General features: G+C 42.8%; 1 protein-coding gene across 9 annotated transcripts in view; it reads left to right on the top strand.

Annotated features, from left to right (window-relative positions):
- Positions 1-20,862, top strand: part of DGKG (diacylglycerol kinase gamma) — a 227,593-nt gene that overhangs the window by 183,892 nt on the left and 22,839 nt on the right. For all 9 annotated transcript variants that reach the window (XR_001713836.3, XM_009446979.5, XM_063807413.1 and 6 more), the window contains 2 exons: positions 12,817-12,937; positions 16,201-16,261. Coding sequence is in view for 8 of the 9 variants with exons in the window: in XM_009446979.5 (XP_009445254.2) it covers positions 12,817-12,937; positions 16,201-16,261 (182 nt within the window). In the remaining variant the exon portion in view is untranslated. The remainder of the gene's footprint in view (positions 1-12,816; positions 12,938-16,200; positions 16,262-20,862) is intronic.

The following is a 20,862-nucleotide window of genomic DNA, read 5'->3' as shown; positions in this document are numbered from 1 at the left end:
AGCAAATATGTGTTGGGCTATTATTTATTGAATACCTACTTATGAGACAAAACCATTGCATAATTATTTAATCCACTTTATGTCTCAGGACACTGAAGCTCAGTAGGATTAAGTGACTGGGCCAAAATCACACAGATAACACACGATAGAGCCTGGACTCAAACCTGTCTTCAAGTATCTAAGGTGCTCCAAGTCTGCAGAGGAGGAGACAAGAAAACAATATGGTCCAGGCCTCAAGTAGTTGACAATCTACTATCTACATATAAGAAATATCTGTAGAACAATCGTGTTAATATTGGCATAATGAGCAAGCACCATGGAGTGGAAGAGATGAGTTTATAAGAGTGTGGGAGGCAAGGAGGTCTCCCCTTCAGCACATGTGCCCCAGCTGCCCAGCACCATGCAATGCACCTAGTAGGTGATCAACAAATGTTTGACCAACAAATGAATGAACAAGATGAAATGCATGTGTGTTAGTCCTGGGAGCTCAAAAAGATTTGAAAAGACAGGGAGTAAAAGAAAGGCAACATGGGCTGGGCACTGAAACCCAGAAGTAGCAAAGCAAAGACTGGAAGATGGAGACTGTTCATGGAGTTTGAACATGATCCTTTGAATAATAAGAAGAGATGAAGCTTTTTCAGCCGGGAGCAATAGGATCTGAGAGTCATGTGCAGTTTGGATGAGAAGGAAGGGGAAGAACCTGGCAGTAACGAGGCCAGTGAGGAGACTAATGCAGAATGCGGGCTTATGGCTCCAAGGCCTCAAATTGAGAGTCAGCAACCCAAAGGGGAAGAATGGACAAAGCCAACAGTAAGCAAGGGATGGACAGAGGACACTGCCACACAGGTGATTCCTCCCTCCCCAAAAACCACTCAGCAGGACCCCTGCTCCTTCTCCCAACAAGCTCAGCCTCTTCCTGCCTGCCTCCACGCCCAAACCTCTCCCCATCACCAGGGGCTTCTGTTAGCAGAGCAGAGGCATCAGCAGGGACCTTTGCCCCTTTGCACCTCCAGCATGAGGCCAGCGCCCATCTCTTTTCATCTTCAGGTCTATTTATCCAGCATGTGTTAAGCACTTACTTGGATCTAGCACTAGATGCCAGAAATATTTTACATTCATCGTCTCATTTTAATCCCCTACAGCACCCCCGAGGAATACTTTATAGATTAGAAAAACAAGGCCCAGGGAGGGTTAATTGACCTATCCAAGACTGCGTTAGCTGGTGGATCTGGGACTAGAGCCCAAATCCTAGTATTCCAAACACAGGATTCTTTCCACACACACCCAACACCCTCCCACACCTCCCCCATTCTGGCCAACCCTGACCCAACCACCAGAAAAAGGCCCTCCCTGTCGTGACTCTCCTCCAACTTTGTCTTTCTGGAGAATCTGAGATGATATTAGTGAATGTGATCAGTTCCCTTATAAGATCTTTCTGAGATGATCTCTCAATAGTAGGTGCTGTAAGCAGCCTGTTGAGCTGTGATAAGTTTGGCCAGTGCAGATCTCTGGAATGTACCTTGTATATGCCATGCCTGAAAATCAGGATTGAGTTAAGCTGGAAAATCTTACCACTAATTGATTTATTTTATTACATACAGTGTACCCGGAATAAGATTCCTGAGCTCAGTGGGTAAAGTAATGCCAGATAATATACCAACTAGTATTTTACCTTCGAGCCAAAGAATTCAGCATTCCATTTAATAAGATCATGTAGCCAAGGCTTCCCTGAGAGGAGATGAGAAGAGGCTCACCCCCACCCAAGCTCACCTCCCTGCCTTCGGATACCCTGTCACTGCAAGGTACTTTGTCTCTGCCTTGCGTCCTTTCAAACGAGCTTATTTTTTGAATTGGGCCTTGGTTTGAATTCCAGCTTTAGGGTATGCCAGCTATCTGATATTAGGCAAGTTTCTTAGCCTCTGAGCCTGAAGGGTTTGTTGTTGTTGTTTTAAGTTGGGATAGTAGTTTTTAATGGAGTTGCCACAAGGATTGAAAGAAAAACCTTTGTTGGATGCATAGTTTCCAACATTTTTCTCCCATTCTGTAAGCTGTCGGTTAACTCTCTTGATCATTTCTTTTGCTGTGCAGAAGCTCTTTAGTTTAATTAGATCCCATGTGTCGATTCTTGCTTCTGTCCTTTGTAAAGCTCTAGGCTGCGGAGTCTGTGCCCAGCACTGGACCTCACCGGGACCACCAGATCAAGATTCCATAGCTCTGCTGGCTCCCAGGCCTTAAAGGACATCCCCACCCTTGGCTTCTCTTAGAGGCAGGCTCCTGTCAGACCCTTGCTTCAGAGCCATTGGGACATTCCCCACCACACAGCTCTGCCGGCGCACTGCCTCCCCCTCTGAAGCACCTGACCCTCATGCACAGAGCTTTCAAAGTCCAACTCCCACAACATACAGCGCCTTCATTGGAGCCCTGGAGAATCCCAGAAGATAAAGCCACACAGAATGGAGGACACATTTTTCCCGTCCCACCCACCACACAAGCAGGTTTTCAGGAACCAAAAACAATGGCCATTGTGTGCAGGCCCTCACACTTTCTCTTGCCTCAGTGTAGGGCTGTACTGAATGTTCTGTCTTCTGCACAGTGTGAGAACAGGTGAGGTCTCCTACCCATCTGCCCTTGACTCAGCCCATTAGGAAATCCAGCCTCCATCTTGGCTGGAAAAGCATAAATAGACCTTAGGGATAGGATGCCTCCATCCTCAACTGGAGGAAACTGAGGCCCTGAGGAGGGAAATGATTTTCCCAGGTCACACAATTAGACAGAGCCAGAACAGACGCCACAATTCCAGTCCTGCCTGCTGGGCCCACATGTCACTTCTCCCTCAGGCTCTGCAGGCCTCTCCTCCTCCAAAAGCAGTGGTTCTCCCTGCTTCTCCTTCCTAACTCTTCCCAATGGGATTATCCAGACTCAAAGGCCACTCAATGCCCTCTGGCCACTTGCATGCTTTGATGGGGCTTTACAGAGCCCTGAGAGTAGCAGAAACCCACAAGCCAGTGTGGCAAGGGCATGGCACAAAGGAGCGGGGTACCCAACTGACCTAAGAGTATCCAACCCATGCCTTAAAGGTGTCTAGAACCTGCTCTGCTGCCACCTTGCTCAGCCCAGGAACAAGAGAAGGCAACCTGGATGGTTGTGGGATTGCATCACACACACACACACACACACACACGCGCACACACACAGCCGCAGGGAAAGGAGGGGAGTTCATTTTCAGATAAAAGGGTGAGCTTCCTCCCTGTTTTGGAGTAAAAAGAAAAAAAAGGAATAAAGATGCTTCACTTGCCAGAGGGGCAAGTCACCCTAAATTCTCAAGGTCGTAATCTCTCTGCTCTTTACCGTCTCTCTGCCTTTCTCTTTTTCAGAATCCTCCCCCCACCTTCTCCTTTTTTTCACTTACCCTTCCCCTCCCTCCCTCTCATTGCCTTCCTCTTCCTCCATAACCTTCTCTAAGTTACATTAATTACCATCTACAGAAGGCCATGCACTTACTGTGTAGCAAAGACGGAACTTCTTGAGTACATCCCTTTTTAAAGAAACATAAAATCGCAGTAAGAGCAAGTGTTTCTTGAGGGCCCTCTGTGTGCTGCTCTGATCCCATCCTATTCATACAAGGTACTTGAGGGCATCCCTTCTAAACTTCGAGACAACCCTGCCAGTGACTTATTGAATCTATTAATACATTTTCCAGATAAAAGGCAGACTCGGAAAAGTTAAGAGTCTTCTCCCAAGTGACAGGATCAGACCCAACTCTGTCCGAAGCTCGTGCTGTTTCACAACCTGTCACAGGGGTACATTCTCTGTGCTGGGTTCATGGAAGACCAAGGAATAAGCCCTCTGCCTCTCTCCTCATGACAGGGTCAGTTTCTCTGGGGAAAGCATTAATCACAGAGTATTCTTCAGCTTAGTTATGGTTGGGATGCCTGAAGGCCTGGTGCTTTGAGGGGCCAGGCGGGAACATGGGGGATGAAGATGGACCAGTTAGAGCTTTCCTTCTTTACTCGTTTGTTCCTGGGGAACCCCAGTCCCCTTGCCCTGTGGAAGATCAGGAAACAGTCTTTAGGGATTCTTTCCATTTCCCCACCCCTAGGCTTTTTTCAGGCTACATTGCCTTTGAGCTGCACTTTGAAGCTCTTTCGCCAGGAGCAGTGTTTCATCTGTGCAGACCAGTCCAACTGGGAGGCTCAGAGGAGCTGAGCAGTGCCCAGCCTTGTTGGGCTTTGAGTGCCCGAGCCACCAAGGACACATGCCCATCTCCATGGAAATTTGGAGGCAGGAGAGGAGCCTGAGGACATGCCTGCCGCCGCCTTAGTGGGCTAAGCCTGCAAAGAGGCCTGCCAGCTCCCACTCACCTGTCTAGACTGTGGGGACTGAATCTGGCCCCACTGTAAGCAGAGCTGGGCTTGTGTCTTTTCTTTCTGAGGAGGTTAAGAGGATCCCACACACACCCAGCGCTTGTCAGCTTCTCAGTAGCACAATGATAAGGGACATGGCTTTTTACAGATCACCTTCATATTCTTTATCTCTTTTGTTCTCAAAATAACACAGTGAAGTAGGGTTTATGATTATCCCTGTATGGGCCAAATTGTGTCCCCCAAAAATTCGTGCGTCAAAGAAGCCCTAACCCCCAGCACCTCAGACTGTGACTGTATTTGGAGACAGAGCCTTAATAAGGTGATCAAGTTAAAATGAGGTTATTTGGATGGGCCCTAATCCAGTCCAACTGGTGTCCTTATAAGAAGAGATTTGGACACACAGAGAAACACCAAGGTCCATATGCATGGAGGAATGGCCCTGTGAAGAGGCAGCCAGAGGGCAGCCAGCTGCCAGCCAAAGGGAGGGGTCTCAGAGGAAACCCACCCTGCTGGCACTTTGACCTTGGACTTCCAGCCTCCAGAACCGTGAGAAAATACATTTCTGTTGTTTAAGCCCCCCCAGCCTGTGGCTGCTTGTTTGTGGAAGCCTGATCTAATACAGCCCCTATTTTCAAGATGTGAAAACAGGCTCAGAGAGAACAAATGACCTACCCTAAATGACACAGCAATTAAGGTATTAGTCCCATCCTCAAGAACTTAGTGTAGAGTTTCCCAGCTTTTTTCTTTACCTCCGTGACTACAGTTTTTCTATCAGTGGCTATTTATTAAGTAGTGACAAATTCCTGTTTGCATTTCTAATGAATCAGCTGCATACCCCTGCTGGTAAGAGCTCAACATGAGCATTGGCTAACTAGCGTTACCCACTGAACTGACAGGATTCCAGCCCAAACAATAGCACCTAACATCTTAGCACGCCAGTGCTGCTGTAACCCAGGTAAACAGACAGGGCCCACAGGTTTTATCACATGACACAGATGCTCTAAGGTATGGGGCAGGCTTCCTTGCCACTATGGTGGTGTGGTTTAGAAATTCTGTTGGCTCCATACATAGTCAGGGGCCCTGCCCCTCCATTCAGGGTTGTTTGATTCCCTGGGCTGCTCCATGGCAGCCCCAAGACCTGAACCCTGGTGTGCTGATGGAAGGGGAAGTGGAGTAGGGGTGGGATTGAGGGTAGCAAAGCATCCTCTTAAGCTAAGGATATCCCACACTTCCCAAAGGCACTGCAAAAGGCGAGCCCAAATCAGGACACCCAGAGATTCCCCTGCCTCTTAAATGATTGATTGAATTTTCACTAATGCAAAAAAGCAAGCGGGTGCTGGGCGCGGTGGCTCACACCTGTAATCCCAGCACTTTGGGAAGCCAAGGCGGGCAGATCACCTGAGATCAGGAGTTCAGGACCAGCCTGGCCAACATGGTGAAACCCCATCTCTACAAAAATTAACTGGGCATGATGGTGGGTGCCTGTAATCCCAGATACTTGGGAGGCTGAGGTGGGAGAATCTCTTGAACCTGGGAGGCAGAGGTTGCAGTGAGCCAAGATCATGCTATTGCACTCCAGCCTGGGAGACAGCAAGACTCCAAATATCGGAAAAAAAAAAAAAAAAGCAACTGGGATGAGAATGGACAGAAAAATTATGCAATAAAGGAGAGAGGCAAAAACCAGGCTGGGTAGAAATTGACTGTTATATGCAGATTACATGAGTGAATTCATGGAAAGCCTGTTACCCAGTACAATCTGGGCAAGTACAGTCAGGTTTCTATATTCATGGGTTCTGCATTTGTAGCTTCAACCAACAGCAGATCAAAGATTTTTTTCTAAATGGATGGTTATGCCTGTACTGAACACATGTAGACATTTTTTCTTGTCTCTATTCTTTAAACAATACAGCATGACAGCTGTTTACAGAGCATTTGCATTGTGTTAGGTATTATAAGTAAGCTAGAGATGATTTAAAGTAACAGGAGCATGTGCACTGGTTATATGCAAATTCCACACTATTTTATATCAGGGACTTGAGCATCTGTTTTGGTATTGGCAGGGGTCCTAAAACCAATCCCCCATTGATAACTGCAGACAACTATAGTTATTATTATTATTATTATTATTATTATTGATTATTATCTCTTTCCTTCTTCTGGCCAAACCTGTCAAAGTCTTTGGCTCTAAAGCATCTATATTATTCAGTTTATTCAACAAACATATATCAAGAATCTTTTATATGCCAAAGGCTGGTCTAGTTGCTAGAGATACAAAGATAAACAAAACAAGAACACAGTCCTGCCTTCAACTCGCAATGGAGTTGAGAGAGTGATATGTACAGAGACAGTTGTTGGGTGAGATCCACTATCTAAGCACAGAAGAAGGAACTAGCCTGGTGCTTGGGGCATCCCAGGAGGCTAAACAGGAGTTGTCCAAGCAGAGGGATGTTTGCACACCTAGCTAAGGAACTTGAACATTGTTTTTGTTTTTTGTTTTTATTGTTTGTTTGTTTTGGCTTCCAGATGTTCCCAAAGAAAGACTGGACATGTCAGATGTTTCCCAGAGTGTTCTGCTAGCGTTTACTCATCAGTGTCAAGCTCATCTGGAGTTCTGACTTTTACAGGAAGTGTAAAACTATGAGGAATATTGAAGATTTAAGAAAATGTTTTTAGCCTTAATATTATGGCCTAGGGACTCTTGTACACAGCTCTAAGAAGGTAGATAGACTGACCATTGGGAGTTGTCAGGGTGAATGTGGAGAAAAAGGAAAGTGAAACTAATGTATTTTGGGTGCCCACTCTGTGCCAGCCACTTTCACATACAGGTCTGCCATTTAAATCTCATAACCCCACTTTGAGGTCAATATTATTATTTCAAATTTTCCATTGAAATAGCAATAGATCAAAGCAGTCATGAAATAACTTGTTGACATTCTTCTTCACTCCAACTTCCGTATATATTTTGGGCAGTTTTATTGCCTAAGGCCCAAGTTCTCAAACTTAAGTACGCCTCAGAATCTTCCAGAGGGCTTGTCAGAACACAGACTGCTGGGCCCAAACACCAGACTGTCTGATTGGGTAGGTCTGGGGTGTGGCCTAAGAATTTGCATTTCTAACAAGTTCCCAGGTGATGCTGAGGCTGCTGGTCCAGGACCAGACTTTGAGAACCACTGACCAATGGGAATGATCCACCCAATAACTTAGCCCAGTGGTTCCCAAACTGTGCTCATTTTTTCATCATCTGGAAATCTTTAAAAACAAAGACTGATGCCTAGCTCCTATGCTCACACATTCTGATTTCATTGGTATAGGGTGCAACCTGGCATTGTTGTTTTTAAAAGCTCCCCAGGTCATTCTAACGCTCAGCAAAGTTTAGGAACCACTGGCCTAGCCTCATTTCTCCTAGACTCTAATCCCACCCTCCAACATCCACTTCAGCTGCCCACCACTGGGGCTACAGGTGGAATTTGTGCATCAGCTAGTGCTTTTCACAGCACTTCTCCCCAACCCTCTCTTTCACTGTCTCAGAACAGCTTTTTCTAGAACTCCTTAAGTCTCTTACTCACCTTCTCCCTTTTCATTCAGTCCATCTCCTTTCCTATTCAACCCAGACCCTGTGGCACAGTAATTACTGCAGCCATCTCCTGCCCACAGCCAATATCATCAATGCCCTTATCTTCCTTGTTCTTTCTTTGACTATATCTACCTGGGAGGGTTTGAGGAGGAGCATCTAAGTCAAACTGCAGGCACAGAAGTTTGAAGTTCATTTTGAACTTGTGGAAGTTGATGACACTTGACCTGAGTTTTGATAGACAAGTGAAAGTGGGAGAAAGTATATGTAGAGTACATGTAAAAGCACAGAGGAGGAAACAGTAGGGTTTGCCCGGGGAATGACATGTTGTGTATGTCTGCGGCAGGCATCTAGCCCCACAAAGACAGGAAGTAAAACTGCAGAGGCAGCCCCTTGCCAGATGGGAATTGGACCTTGGGCATCAAACCAGGGAATGTGAGCATTATTTTTATAACTGTGAAGAGCAGTTGATATGTTTTTATACATGACTTTTGTTATAACATTAATGCACATTTATAAAAAATAAGAAATACCAAAAAGCGTAAAGAAGAAAATAACAATTACCTTTAATTTAATTACCTAGAACTCACCACTGTTAAGATTTTGTTGGGATTTGTCCTTTTCTTTTATGCATATTCTTACCTAGTTGAGAGAATGCTATACAAGTAAGTTTATATCCTGCCTTCACACTTAACATTTTAACATAAACAATATTTAATGTTATTGAAACTTTGTAAATATTTTAATGTCAGCAAAAAAATTTCATCATATAGATACCATATCACTTATTTCACTTATTTAACTATTCCCATACAGGAAGAAATGGGGGTAGGGAGATTTCCTGTTGCAAATGATGCCACAATGTACATATTTGTATGAACTTAGTTTCTATCAGTGATTTTCATGATCAATACCAAGAAAGAAATTAATGGATCAAGCAGCAAGGAAGTTTTATACTTAGTAAAATTGGCCAAATTGTTTCCTTCCTATCAGTTTACGTTTTCAGTGTGAAAGTATGCACACTGCATATTCCCTTCCCCAGCACTTGGTGTTTTGTTTGTTTGTTTGTTTGTTTTAAGACAGAGTCTCACTCTGTCACCCAGGCTGGAGTGCAGTGGCACAATCTTGGCTCACTGCAATTTCTGCCTCCCGGGTTCAAGCAATTGTCCTGTCTCAGCCTCCCAAATAGCTGGGATTACAGGCACCCACCACCACACCTGGCTAATGTTTTTTGTATTTTTGGTAGAGAGGGGGTTTCACCGTGTTGGCCAGGCTGGTCTTGAACTCCTGATCTCAGATGATCCGCCTGCCTCAGCCTCCCAAAGTGCTGGGATTACAGGCGTGAGCCACCGTGCCTGGCCAGCACTTGGTATTATGATGGGTGCCACTGAGGATTTTTCATATGGGGATGACATAATCAGATTTGCATTTCCTGGAGGCTGAACTGGATGGGCCAGATTGGAACCCCCACTGTTGTCCTTGCTTTTCCTCCCTTGCCTCCACATTCTCCTTTTTCTATTTTCCCATTTGTTATCATCCTCTTTTCTTGGAGCACTTATATTATATGTTCACTACACACAAAACACCGTACAAGGCTTTGCTACCAAGGAATAAATAAGAGCAATATTGAAAGTCCTAGCTCTATGGATGTGACAAGCTCATGCTGGCCCAGAGACCCTCTTCCTCTAGCTCTGGCCAAAAAGAGTCTCTGGACAGTAATTCTCCTTAGGAAAAAATACTTTTTATATTTTCCAATGAAATTGCCAAGTAGGTTTATTGCTTAATTATTTTTTTCTTCATCCTGTGACTTTCCAGCCCCACACATGATCATCCCTATGCCTGGAATGTCCTTCTTCCTTCCTCTTTTCAACCCAAAAGTTACCTTGGCGCTCATTCATCCTTGAAGACCTCTTTGAGAGGTCTGGGACACCTGCCTTCTGTAATTTGCCCCAGCAGAATCAGTCACTCAGGCTGCCTTGATCCTGCAGTTCAATTGCAGCATTTTCTACACCTAACTTGGTTTCTCCCTCTTGGCTAAGAGCCCTTCAAGAATAGAACATTTTGCATCCCAACTCTTACAAGACAGTGTCTGGCACTGAGTTGTTACTCAGTAACTGTTGAATGAGTGAGTGAGTGAGTGAGTGAGTGAGTGAATTCCTGTTTTACTAAGGTGCATACACATTCCATCTTAAATACTCGTCAGTTGAAGAGTGTAAAGACAATATGGAGATGACATGAATTGCCAAAATCACACCCTGAATCATTGATGCTTAAGGTAAAACAGACACCTGGTATACCAGATGTCTCAATCTAAACATTAATTCCTCTGTGTGCCTAGATGCTGACTTGCATTCTGTTCTCTTTCATTTTAACTCCAAATTTAAGTTGTACCTGAGTATCTCTGTGATAGAGGAAGTAAAGGGGATTAAGTGATGCCAGAATTTCCCAAAATGCATTCCTAAAAAATGGAAGCTGTGGGTTGTTTATAGGCATCACACACAAGAAAAGGGTCTTGTGGTCTTATAACTTTGGGAAACAATGTTACATAGATTTCTTTACCTCAAGACCTCTGTAGACATTCTAGGAAGTAGAAGGAAAGATGAGTTCGGCAATGGTAGAGAAGTAAAAGAGCAACCAGGTCCTGCCTCAGTGGTAGTCATCCCAGCCTCTCTACACCAGGGAAAACTCAAAGGCAGGATGGCAAACAGTATGCCAAGATCCTAGCCCCTTTCCCTACAAATCTCCTCAGTCCCACATCTGTGTAAGCCCCTGCCCCCACCCACCCACCATGCTGATGAGATCAGCCTTCATTACTTCTCTTCTAGAGCCAGGAAGCAAGGTAATGTGTGGGAAGTGATAGCTGCAAGGTAATGTGTGGGAAGTGATAACAACTTTGGAGTTAAAGCCATTCAACGGGAAAATTTGTTAAAAGACCAAGACATTGTAAAGCTGAAACACTTGAGTCTATTAAGTCCCCTGCTTCTTAGAACATTTTGTTACCAGGGAATGTTTTAAGGAGGGAAAACATTGGACTATCACAGCACCATCAGACACCAAAGCCTGGTACAAAGAACAACAGTTTATAAGACATCTGTCTCTGCCACTCAAGAGACTTCTGCAAAGTTCTGCTTCTCTTTTGTCCCCCTCTCTCCTACCCCAACATCAACCCTCAAACCCCCTCACCCCTAGACATACTCTATACCTTTCTCTCCTCCTCCTCACCCTCTTCCTCTCCCTCCTCCTTCTCTCTGTCTTTATCTTACACACACACACACACACACACATTTATAGCCCATGTTGTTTTCACAGACACTATTGGAATGACACAGTGAGCTAGACCATCCAACGTTATTCAACCCTCTTTGGTAAGAAGGAGGCTAATTAAGTGACTAGAGGTTTAGACATTCATTGTTTATTAGGTCCAAACTCCTTCAGAGAGCCTGGAGCATTCTCCTAAACAAACATTACCCTTTCCTGGCTTCTTATTCCAAGTCCAAATGAGATGGAGTGTTTAAGGAGACAGTATCTTTTCACAAACATGAAGAAAGGAGTACTAGGGCAGAATGTGATTGTCAGTAGAGGTAGAGGGGGAAAGCTATGTGCCTGTCACAGAAAGACTGATGCAAGCCGTGTATCTGTTGGCAGCTGATGTCCATTAGTGATCGTCAGTAATTTAGACTAGCAATGTTGACACATTTGTGGTCAGCCCAATGGTTTGTTTAACTGTCTTCACTAGGAATACATCCGTCAAGAGATTGTTTTTTAAACAATAGTTAGCCTTCTAAACAAGAGTAAAGACAAACTCAAATATCTCCTTGCCAATCTTAACACTGTTATACTATACCAGGAGGCACTTTAGAAGACAGAAGCCACCTGTTATATAAGCAATAGCATTAACATAGACACAGTTTTCTAGTTTGTGGATATTAAGAGGATGTTAGTGATTAGCCACAACTTATGAGAAAGCTACTCTTGCCTTGGTAGGCAAAGGAATGGAAAGCTTTTTTAAAATCTGCCGTTTTATTTTGCTTCTGTTTTAAATAAATGAAAGTTGTGCCGGAAAAGTGAGTTTTGAGCCCAACATCAAACATTAATCCTGCTATTGCTTTCATAAGAAACTGGGGAGGCACCATCCAAGCCTCAGCAATGCTGAAGAAAAGGACCTCATCTAGGTTGTGAATGAGAAGCAAATCCCACTGTGGGAGACCACTGGTCCTGAGTGACTCTGAGCCTGAGCCTCCTACTTCCTGCCCCTCCTTTTCTACTGTGGGCTCACAGACTCTGATGTTGGTGAAATGTTCTTTTCCTTGGCTTGGATTAGGCACCTGGTGTCCTGAAAGAGGTCATTGGTTTTCCTGAGGATGTCCAAGGAGGTTGGCTCACCAGTGGCTTACCACAGGCCAAATTTGAGGTTAATTAACCATCAGTCATTGTCAGTGGGGCCAAATGTTATTCAGACATTCAGAGAAGAGAGACTTGGTCCAGCTTTGGGTAATGGCCCTCATTAACATTCCTTCCTATCCTAGTTCCAAACCAATATGTCTTTAGCTGCACTAGGCGTTGAAAATAATCAGAAATAGCTGGTTCATCATTTATGTCACTCTACATTTGAAGAGACTTCTTGATATGGTAACCTATTTATTGGATATATATGATGTCTGAATCAAAATGTTTTTTCACTAAAACTGACCATCTCCTCATGAAAAGGTACATTTATTGATCTTTGGGGAAACACCCTATTCAGAGTGAATATGAAAAAGGTGTTTGGTGGGAGATGAAGGGATACAGACATTGGCCATCTGGGGACCAGACTTTCTGGCCAGAACTTGTCTGAGGAACACAGAGATGTGTATGCACTACTTTTGCTGTCTCGCTCTGCAGACCTCAGCGACCAGCTCCTTGAAGTGGTGGGGCTAGAAGGAGCCATGGAGATGGGGCAGATCTACACCGGCCTGAAGAGTGCAGGCAGGAGGCTGGCCCAGTGCGCCTCTGTCACCATCAGGTATGCCTCTTTGTCACCCAACAGCCTCTGCATCTCCCCACCTCCCTACACATGTGTGCAGACAACTGAGAAGCCATCTTTGGATTTTAGGGCAGGGAGAGTGCAGCACAAAAGCTTGATAATGTTTGTAAAGAACGTCTTTGTAGACCATTTCCCAAACAGGATATAATACGCCCATCTAAAACATCAACTGGAGGACACACCACAACCAGTTTGCTGTTCTGTTAAACTGACCTGGTGAAGTTCTCTAAACAGGAGTATAAGATTAAATGGTCCAGAGAACCAAAGGTCCAACTCCTTGGTGTTTTTATATTTGCAAATTAAAATGTTAGATAGATGGCAGAGGGATGCCAGAGGGCACACTCTGATAAAAAACAGATGTCTCTTCTCGGCTCTGCTCCTTCTCAGACAGTGACCTGAGAAACACTATTTCCTATACACCTTTGTATGCTAAGCCATCAACATCAGCAAAACTGGCATAATTGACAGACAGGATGACAACTCTAGGGGATGGACCACACAGGTTAGCCACTGTAGGCTCCTGGAACAGATGAAGTCTAATCGAGAGGATCCTCTGATTTCAGTTGCCTCTGATTAATCAATGCAGCTCATCACATTTTGTCTGAGATTCTTCTCCCACCTGATTATTTCAGAAATCTTTATTCCTTTCCTTTTTCACTGAATTACTATGGACCAAATCTATTAATATGCCTTGGGGATCTCCGAGAGGAGTCCACAGGATACTGGGTTTCCCAGAGGTATTTGACCACAGAACTCTTTTCTCCCAGAACCTCCTGGGCAAGTGTCATCAGAGCACATTGGAAGAAACTCTGCCCTTGACACTACACTGCATTCCTCAGAAAGGTCCCCAGAGCGGATTCCCTGAGGTCTCTTAGCTAAAGGTCTGCTCCACTGACCCCTTTTCTTCATTTCCCCTCTTTGTTTTCTGTCTTTTCTATTCCCCAAAGCTTTGCTCTCCTTTCTTTCTGAGCTGTTGTCATGATGGGGTCCCTGTTTTCCAGATTAATTCTTGAGGCCTGTCTATTCTCCAGGACTCTAATACTGAGGAGGTCCAGTCTGTTAACACATCTAAGCCATAACTTATGAAGACCACAGAGAACAGAACATCCTGATCCTTGAGGAATCCGAAAGCCATGTATAAGGAGGAGGACTTTTTCTTCACATTCAGTAGCTCTATTTCCAGATAGAAACAGAGGGGGTGAGCCAGGAGCCCCATCCTCCTGGCCATTTCCTGAATACTATCCCCAGCCTCAAGAGCCAAAATGCCACTCTTTACTCTTGTTTTTGTTAGTAGATTTATTGTTTTTATTATTAAATACCCTCAGGGTCAATCAGAGAATCATCACATCAGAAGATAGCTTTTCCCTCCCATTTTATAATTTCAAGGACAGAACAGTTGCCATACCCAGGTGAGGGCTTCTGTGTCAATGGGTGATAACTGTTCCCTGCTCACCCAGACCAGAGGCCTCCAAAAGAGCCTGCCTTTTCTTCCAAAGGCAATGTATTATGAATTCATAACTCTTCTGCAGAGGGAAGTCAGAAGACTTCATCTCTCTCCTTTTAAAACCTATGGCGGGCTGTGGTGGCTCACGTCTGTAATCCCAACACTTTGGGAAGCTGAGGAGGGAAAATTGCTTGAGGCCAGGAGTTCAAGACCAGTGGGGGCAACATAGCAAGACCCCCTTCTACAAAAGATTTTAAAATTAGCCAGGTGTGGTGATGTGCACCTGTAGTCCTAGCTACTCAGGAGGTTGAGGTAGGAGGATCGCTTGAGCCCAGGAGGTCGAGGCTGCAGTGAGCTATAATCATGTGACTGTACTCCAGCCTGGGAAACAGAGTGACACCCTGTCTCTTTTTAAAAAATTCATATGCCAAGGTCAGAAAAGCCTTGCCTCAAGCAAGAAGGCAACACTTTCACCTCTCCTCTGGGGAGAGTATTCCTGGATGACCCCCTTTCCCAGGTAAGCCAGGCCCACAGTCCATGCAACCCCAGAGTGTGCTTATTCAGGAGATTTTTAAAAAGGATTGAGGTTGGGCCAGGCGCGGTGGCTCACGCCTGTAATCCCAGCACTTTGGGAGGCCAAGGCAGGCAGATCACGAGGTCAGGAGATCGAGACCATCCTGGCCAACATGGTGAAACCCTGTCTCTACTAAAAATACAAAAAAAATTAGCTGGGCATGGTGGCAGGCACCTATAGTCCCAGTTACTCGGGAGGCTGAGGCAGGAGAATGGTGTGAACCTAGGAGGCAGAGCTTGCAGTGAGCCGAGATGGTGCCACTGCACTCCAGCCTGGGTGCAGAGCAAGACTCTGTCTTAAAAACAAAACAAAACAAAACAAAACAAAACAAAAACCAGGACTGAGGTTAGAATAGATTGCAAGGCAAGACACACTCAGACCTGAGCTGTATGTTGTATAAATTGGAGACATTACCTCATTGACATGATGCAACCTCTCACTCAACATAGAGACCAGGCCAGTTCCCCTTTCAGAGTGGAGTTTTTGGCACGTACTCTGGGCCTTCTAGCTGACTGTTTGAGGAGCACCTGCTCAGTGGTGGCGCTGCCACGCTCACTGGCCACTGTATCCCAGACTTCTGTGGACTTCACTGCTCATCCACAGCAGTATTTCTCAAAGTGGGGTCTGAGGACCGAGGCAGTAGAATCCCCTGTAGTGCTTATTAAAACACAGACCCAGCCAAGCGCAGTGGCTCATGCCTGTAATCCCAGCACTTTGGGAGGCCGAGGCAGGCGGATCACCTGAGGTCGGGAGTTTGAGACCAGCTTGACCAACATGGAGAAACCCCATCTCTACTAAAAATACAAAAAATTAACTGGGTGTGGTGGCGCATGCCTGTAATCCCATCTACTCGGGAGGCTGAGGCAGGAGAATTGCTTGAATCCGGGAGGCAGAGGTTGCAGTGAGCCAAGATCATGCCATTGCACTCCAGCCTGGGCAACAAGAGCGGAACTCCATCTCAAAACACACACACACACACACACACACACACACACACACATACACAGAAACACAGACCACTGGGCCTGGCCCCCAGACCTGCCAAGTTAGACTCCCTGAGGTGGTCTCAGAAATCTATTTTTAACAAGTTCTCCAAAAGAGTCTTAGAGAACCACTCTTAGGTAGGCAGATAAGGTTTTCCTACTTCTGTTTTCCTGGTGGGAATAACCTTGATTCTCCCACTTGAAAAAGCTCACTGTGTTCTCTTGGTGTTCTGGGTTCCAGGACAAACAAGCTGCTGCCAATGCAAGTGGATGGAGAACCCTGGATGCAGCCATGTTGCACGGTGAGTCTTGCCAATCTTTGAGATGGGGATGAGAAGCCTTATTTTTGAGCCCTTTTGGGCACTGACTTAATATGAAATCACTGAATCTCAGAGTCGCAGGGACCGTGGAAGATCATCTAGTGCAACCCCTCTTCCACTTTATTATCCATCCACTCATTTACCTGGCAACTCTTAATGAACACCTGCTATATGCCAGACACTGTGAAGCGTCGGTCACAAAATTGAATGAGACATAGAACCAACTTCGAGGAGTTCACAGTTCTAGTCAGTGAATTCTGAGACTTCATCTACTGTATCCTGGACAGCCTCAGCTTGAATCATGTCAATGGCAAGGAATTTACTACCTCAAAAGGAAGACTGTTCTGCTGATGAACAAGTCAAATTGCTTCCTTACGTGGAAGCCAAATCTACACACTTACCTTACCTAGAATTTGGTAGGGTAGCTCCTTTGACTGCTGGAGCTCCCGGGAGAAAATTCCTCGCAGAGCACAGACATGCCTCCCAGTCGGTGCACCCAAAGCCCTGATAACCTACTTGAAAATTCCACTGAATGAGTCACCACGCAGGTTATCTATTTTGTTTATGGCACTGTCACCCAGAACGTAGAACAGTGCCTGGTTTGTAATAGTTGCACAATAATACATGTCAAATGATGAATAAAAGACTGAACAAATGAATTAACAAAAATAGAGTATCTCCATTCCCAGACTTACCATATCCGTTAGCTCTCCCTTTAGCACTAGTACAGAAGCCATGCATCCTTCCTTCTTAGTTTGTCCTCAGTTAGAAACGCAGCTAGAATCTCGTGGTGAAGAGCAATCGTTGTCCTGGTTTTCAGGGCCTCTGCTGGGATACTACATGCGTAATACCCTCAATAAGATTGCAGCTATGCAAATTTCAAAAGACAAAAGTGGAGTTTCTAAGCTTCCTCACTCTAGTGGAGTATTCAGATACTTTGATCACCTGCTATTTCGAGCCCTTCAGAACATCAAATTGTCTTCTACTAAAGGAAGGTTTCCATGAACCTGCTGAGAAAAGGTAGCATCTTCTATAAAGGTTATCAAAAACAGAAATTTCTCTGCAAAAATCTTACCTCAATCTTATGAAGACCAAGAAAAAAATGAAAACACACTATATCAAATAATAGCTTTCCACCTTGCTGGAGTTAGGACGCATAGAGGGAATTTCTACTATTTATCATTTGATGGAACTGAGTTGAGAAGAATCTATCCAAGTTCCTCTTATCTCCAACCCCCCTACAAAAAAAAGGTGGAAGAAATCAAACCCTCTCCTACCTGGTTCAGTCCTAGCTGAAAACTGGATTGCTATTCCTATAAATTCAAGCACTGGATTTTGAAATAGCCAAATGCTTCTCCCTATGCCCACACCCACCCTTCCTCCATACCACCCTTTAGAGATTACAACTCACTATGAAAAAATTTGTGAAGCAATGATTTCATAGTGTGAGGCCCAGAAATCCGTATGTAAAGGTATATTCATCTGCTTTGAGTGCCATAATAGAATACCACAGACTGACAGCTTAAACAACAGAAATTTCTTTTCTCACAGTTCTGGAGGCTGACAACACAAGACCAAGGTGCCGGAAGGGCTGGTTTCTGGGGAGGCCTCTCTTCCTGACTTCCAACGGCTGCCTTCTTGTTGTATCCTCACATGGCTTTTCCTCTGTGTTTGTACACTCTTTTCTCTTCTTATAAGGACACCAGTTCTAAGGGATTACGGCCCCCACCCTTGTGACCTCATTTATCCGTTATTACCTCTTTAAAGGCCCTGTATACAAATATAGTCACACTGGGGGTTAGGAATTCAACATATGAATTTGGGGGGGACACAATTTATTCCATAACAGAAGGTAACAGAAAATCATTCTTAAACTTGCAAGGGTTAAAACCCATGTACCCCTTGTTGAAACATCTTCTTGAAGGTATACACCAACTAAGAAGTGATTCAAAATTAAAGCCTTAAGAATGGACTATCACAGCCCAAAAGAACTTTTGGTAAAAATGGAAACCAGTGAAATTAGAATGAAGTTTCCAAAAACCTGCTAAATATGTTTATGCAACTAAATGCAAATGGCAAAAAATCATTCTTTGAAAGAGAAGACATATCATGTAAATATTAATAACCTGTATCCCAAACCTGAGATTATATTAACAAAGGCCAAAAACATGCAGGAGACACTGCTGAAGGAATAGTAAAGATATGTGAAGTTTCTCATTGTCTCTCTTCACTTTGATGACAAAACATATAAATCAGAAGATAATTTTAATAGGTAGACAATCACTAGCGAAACTAAAAATAGGGTGCACACCTTTCAAATCTGGAAGAATTTAAAATATATAAATATATAAACCCTATTAATGTAGCACAGGATAGAAAGCAAAAAATAAGCCAACATTTAAAAATTTTTTGAAGCAAGTTGAATGATGTTAAGACTGTATATATATAATATATATAAAAGAAAAATAGATGAGTTAAAATTCCCTATTAAAAGATCAATACTCTCATATTGAGTTAAAAATGAAAATCCAAATATATGCTTCTTACAAAAGATACATCTAAAATGAAAGGTTATACATACGTATATATAATATATATCTTATTTTATCCTTTATCAGGTATAAAGAAATTAAAAGGAAGACATAGTAATGTTAATTATGCTAATTTTAGGCAAACTAACCTTTCCATGTGCCTAAAGCATAAAGCAGAATAAGTAAACACATTTTTTATTTAATAAAAAGTACATTCAATTGTGAGATATAGTGGTCATAAAATGTTAGATATTTAATAACAGAATCAAAATATATAAAAAACTATCAATACATATTCTGAGAAAAGGTTGATATAGAAGTTGACAGACAGATATTGAGAAGCTTTAAAATATTTGTTTCCATCTTTGAGGTTAAGTAGCAAAAAATAAATGCTTGGATGAAATAACTCTATAACTCATAAAGAAATTAAATATCATATTTGTTCAAGCATTCATATTTATTAAAATAGATCATAAACTAGTTTACAAGGCAAAAAGCTCCATAAAATCCAGTTGCAGAAATTATAAAGGTCATTTTCTTTGACCACAAAGTAATAAAGCTAGAAATTACTAATAGAAGATTAAGTGAATAAACAAAATTTAGTCACTTGGAGACTTAAAAATTCTCCTAAACAACAAGAGATTTATGAGGAGATCAAAGCCACCATGGTAGATTACTCAAAAAATTACAAAAATAAGAAGGCTCCAGTTTAAAAATTATAGAATATAGCCTAAACTATATTTGGAAGTAAATTAAAAGCCTCATAATCTTCCATCATATAAAAAAGAAGTAAAATGTAATGAATAATACTAAAATTAGAAGAGCAATAATAAAACAATCTTAGGAGAAGCAGAAGGAAGAAAATAATAAAGATAAAAGAAGAAATTAAATAATTAAAAACAGGAAACTCTAGAACTAGTTCTTAAAATATGTCAAATGTTTGAAAACCTAATTTGTAAAAGAGAAAGGAATCAAACATATTAAAAGGTAAAAAATATAAATGTAATATAAAAATATAAATATAACTGTGTCCGTGGCTTTATTTAAATATAAAACAAGGCCGGGCGTGGTGGCTCATGCTTATAATCCCAGCACTTTGGGAGGCGGAGGCACGAGGATTACTTGAGGTCAGGAGTTTGAGACCAGCCTGACCAGCATGGCTAAACCCCATCTGTACCAAAAATACAAAAATTAGCCAGGCATGGTGGCCCATGCCTGTAATTCCAGCTACTCGGGAGGCTGAGGCATGAGAATCGCTTGAACCCAGAGGCAGAGGTTGCAGTGAGCCAAGATCACACTACTGCACTCCAGCCTGGGTGATGGAGTGAGACACTGTCTCAAAAAAAAAAAAAATTATAAAACAAAATATATAATCATCTTGATTCTAATGAACTTGAACATCTTAAGAAGATGAATGAAAATCCTGGTAACCATTAATTAATGAAACTAAATTATTTCAAAGAATTACATACTAAATGATCTAAAAACAGATGGCCTTATTGGTGAGATCTTCCATACTACTAGGAAATACATATTTAGGTAAACTGTTTCATAGTACAGACAAAGATGGAAGGCTACTCAATCCATTTTATGAAATGAAGACATGCAATAACCTAACAAAAATTACATTTAAAAATAGAAGACTATAGACTATAGACTATATATAAATATGACATAAGAATTCTAGTTAAAAGTATTGGTAGGTAGAATTGAACAATGTATTAAAAGAATCATTCACCCCTATGAGTATATTAAAGGAACAAAAGAAAGTCTTCTACTATTAGTTTAAATAGAAAAACTACATGATAAAATAGATGACCCAAAAGTATTCAATTACATTCAACATTTCTGATTTTTAAAGATAAAAACTCCTGAAAACTAAGATCATAAAGCTTCTCCCCTACTAATGAATACCTTTGTTAAATATATGTTAAACCATAACCAATATTTTACTTAATAGTAAAACACTAGAGGAATTCTCACTAAAATCATGAACAAGACATGTATTTTTAACATTGGAAATTTTAGCCAATGCAATATATACTTGAAGCA

Source organism: Pan troglodytes, chromosome 2, assembly GCF_028858775.2.
Source record: "Pan troglodytes isolate AG18354 chromosome 2, NHGRI_mPanTro3-v2.0_pri, whole genome shotgun sequence".
Lineage (NCBI taxonomy): Eukaryota > Metazoa > Chordata > Mammalia > Primates > Hominidae > Pan > Pan troglodytes.
The sequence above is the reverse complement of the archived record's forward strand: the minus strand, read 5'-3'. Positions and strand labels throughout refer to the sequence as shown.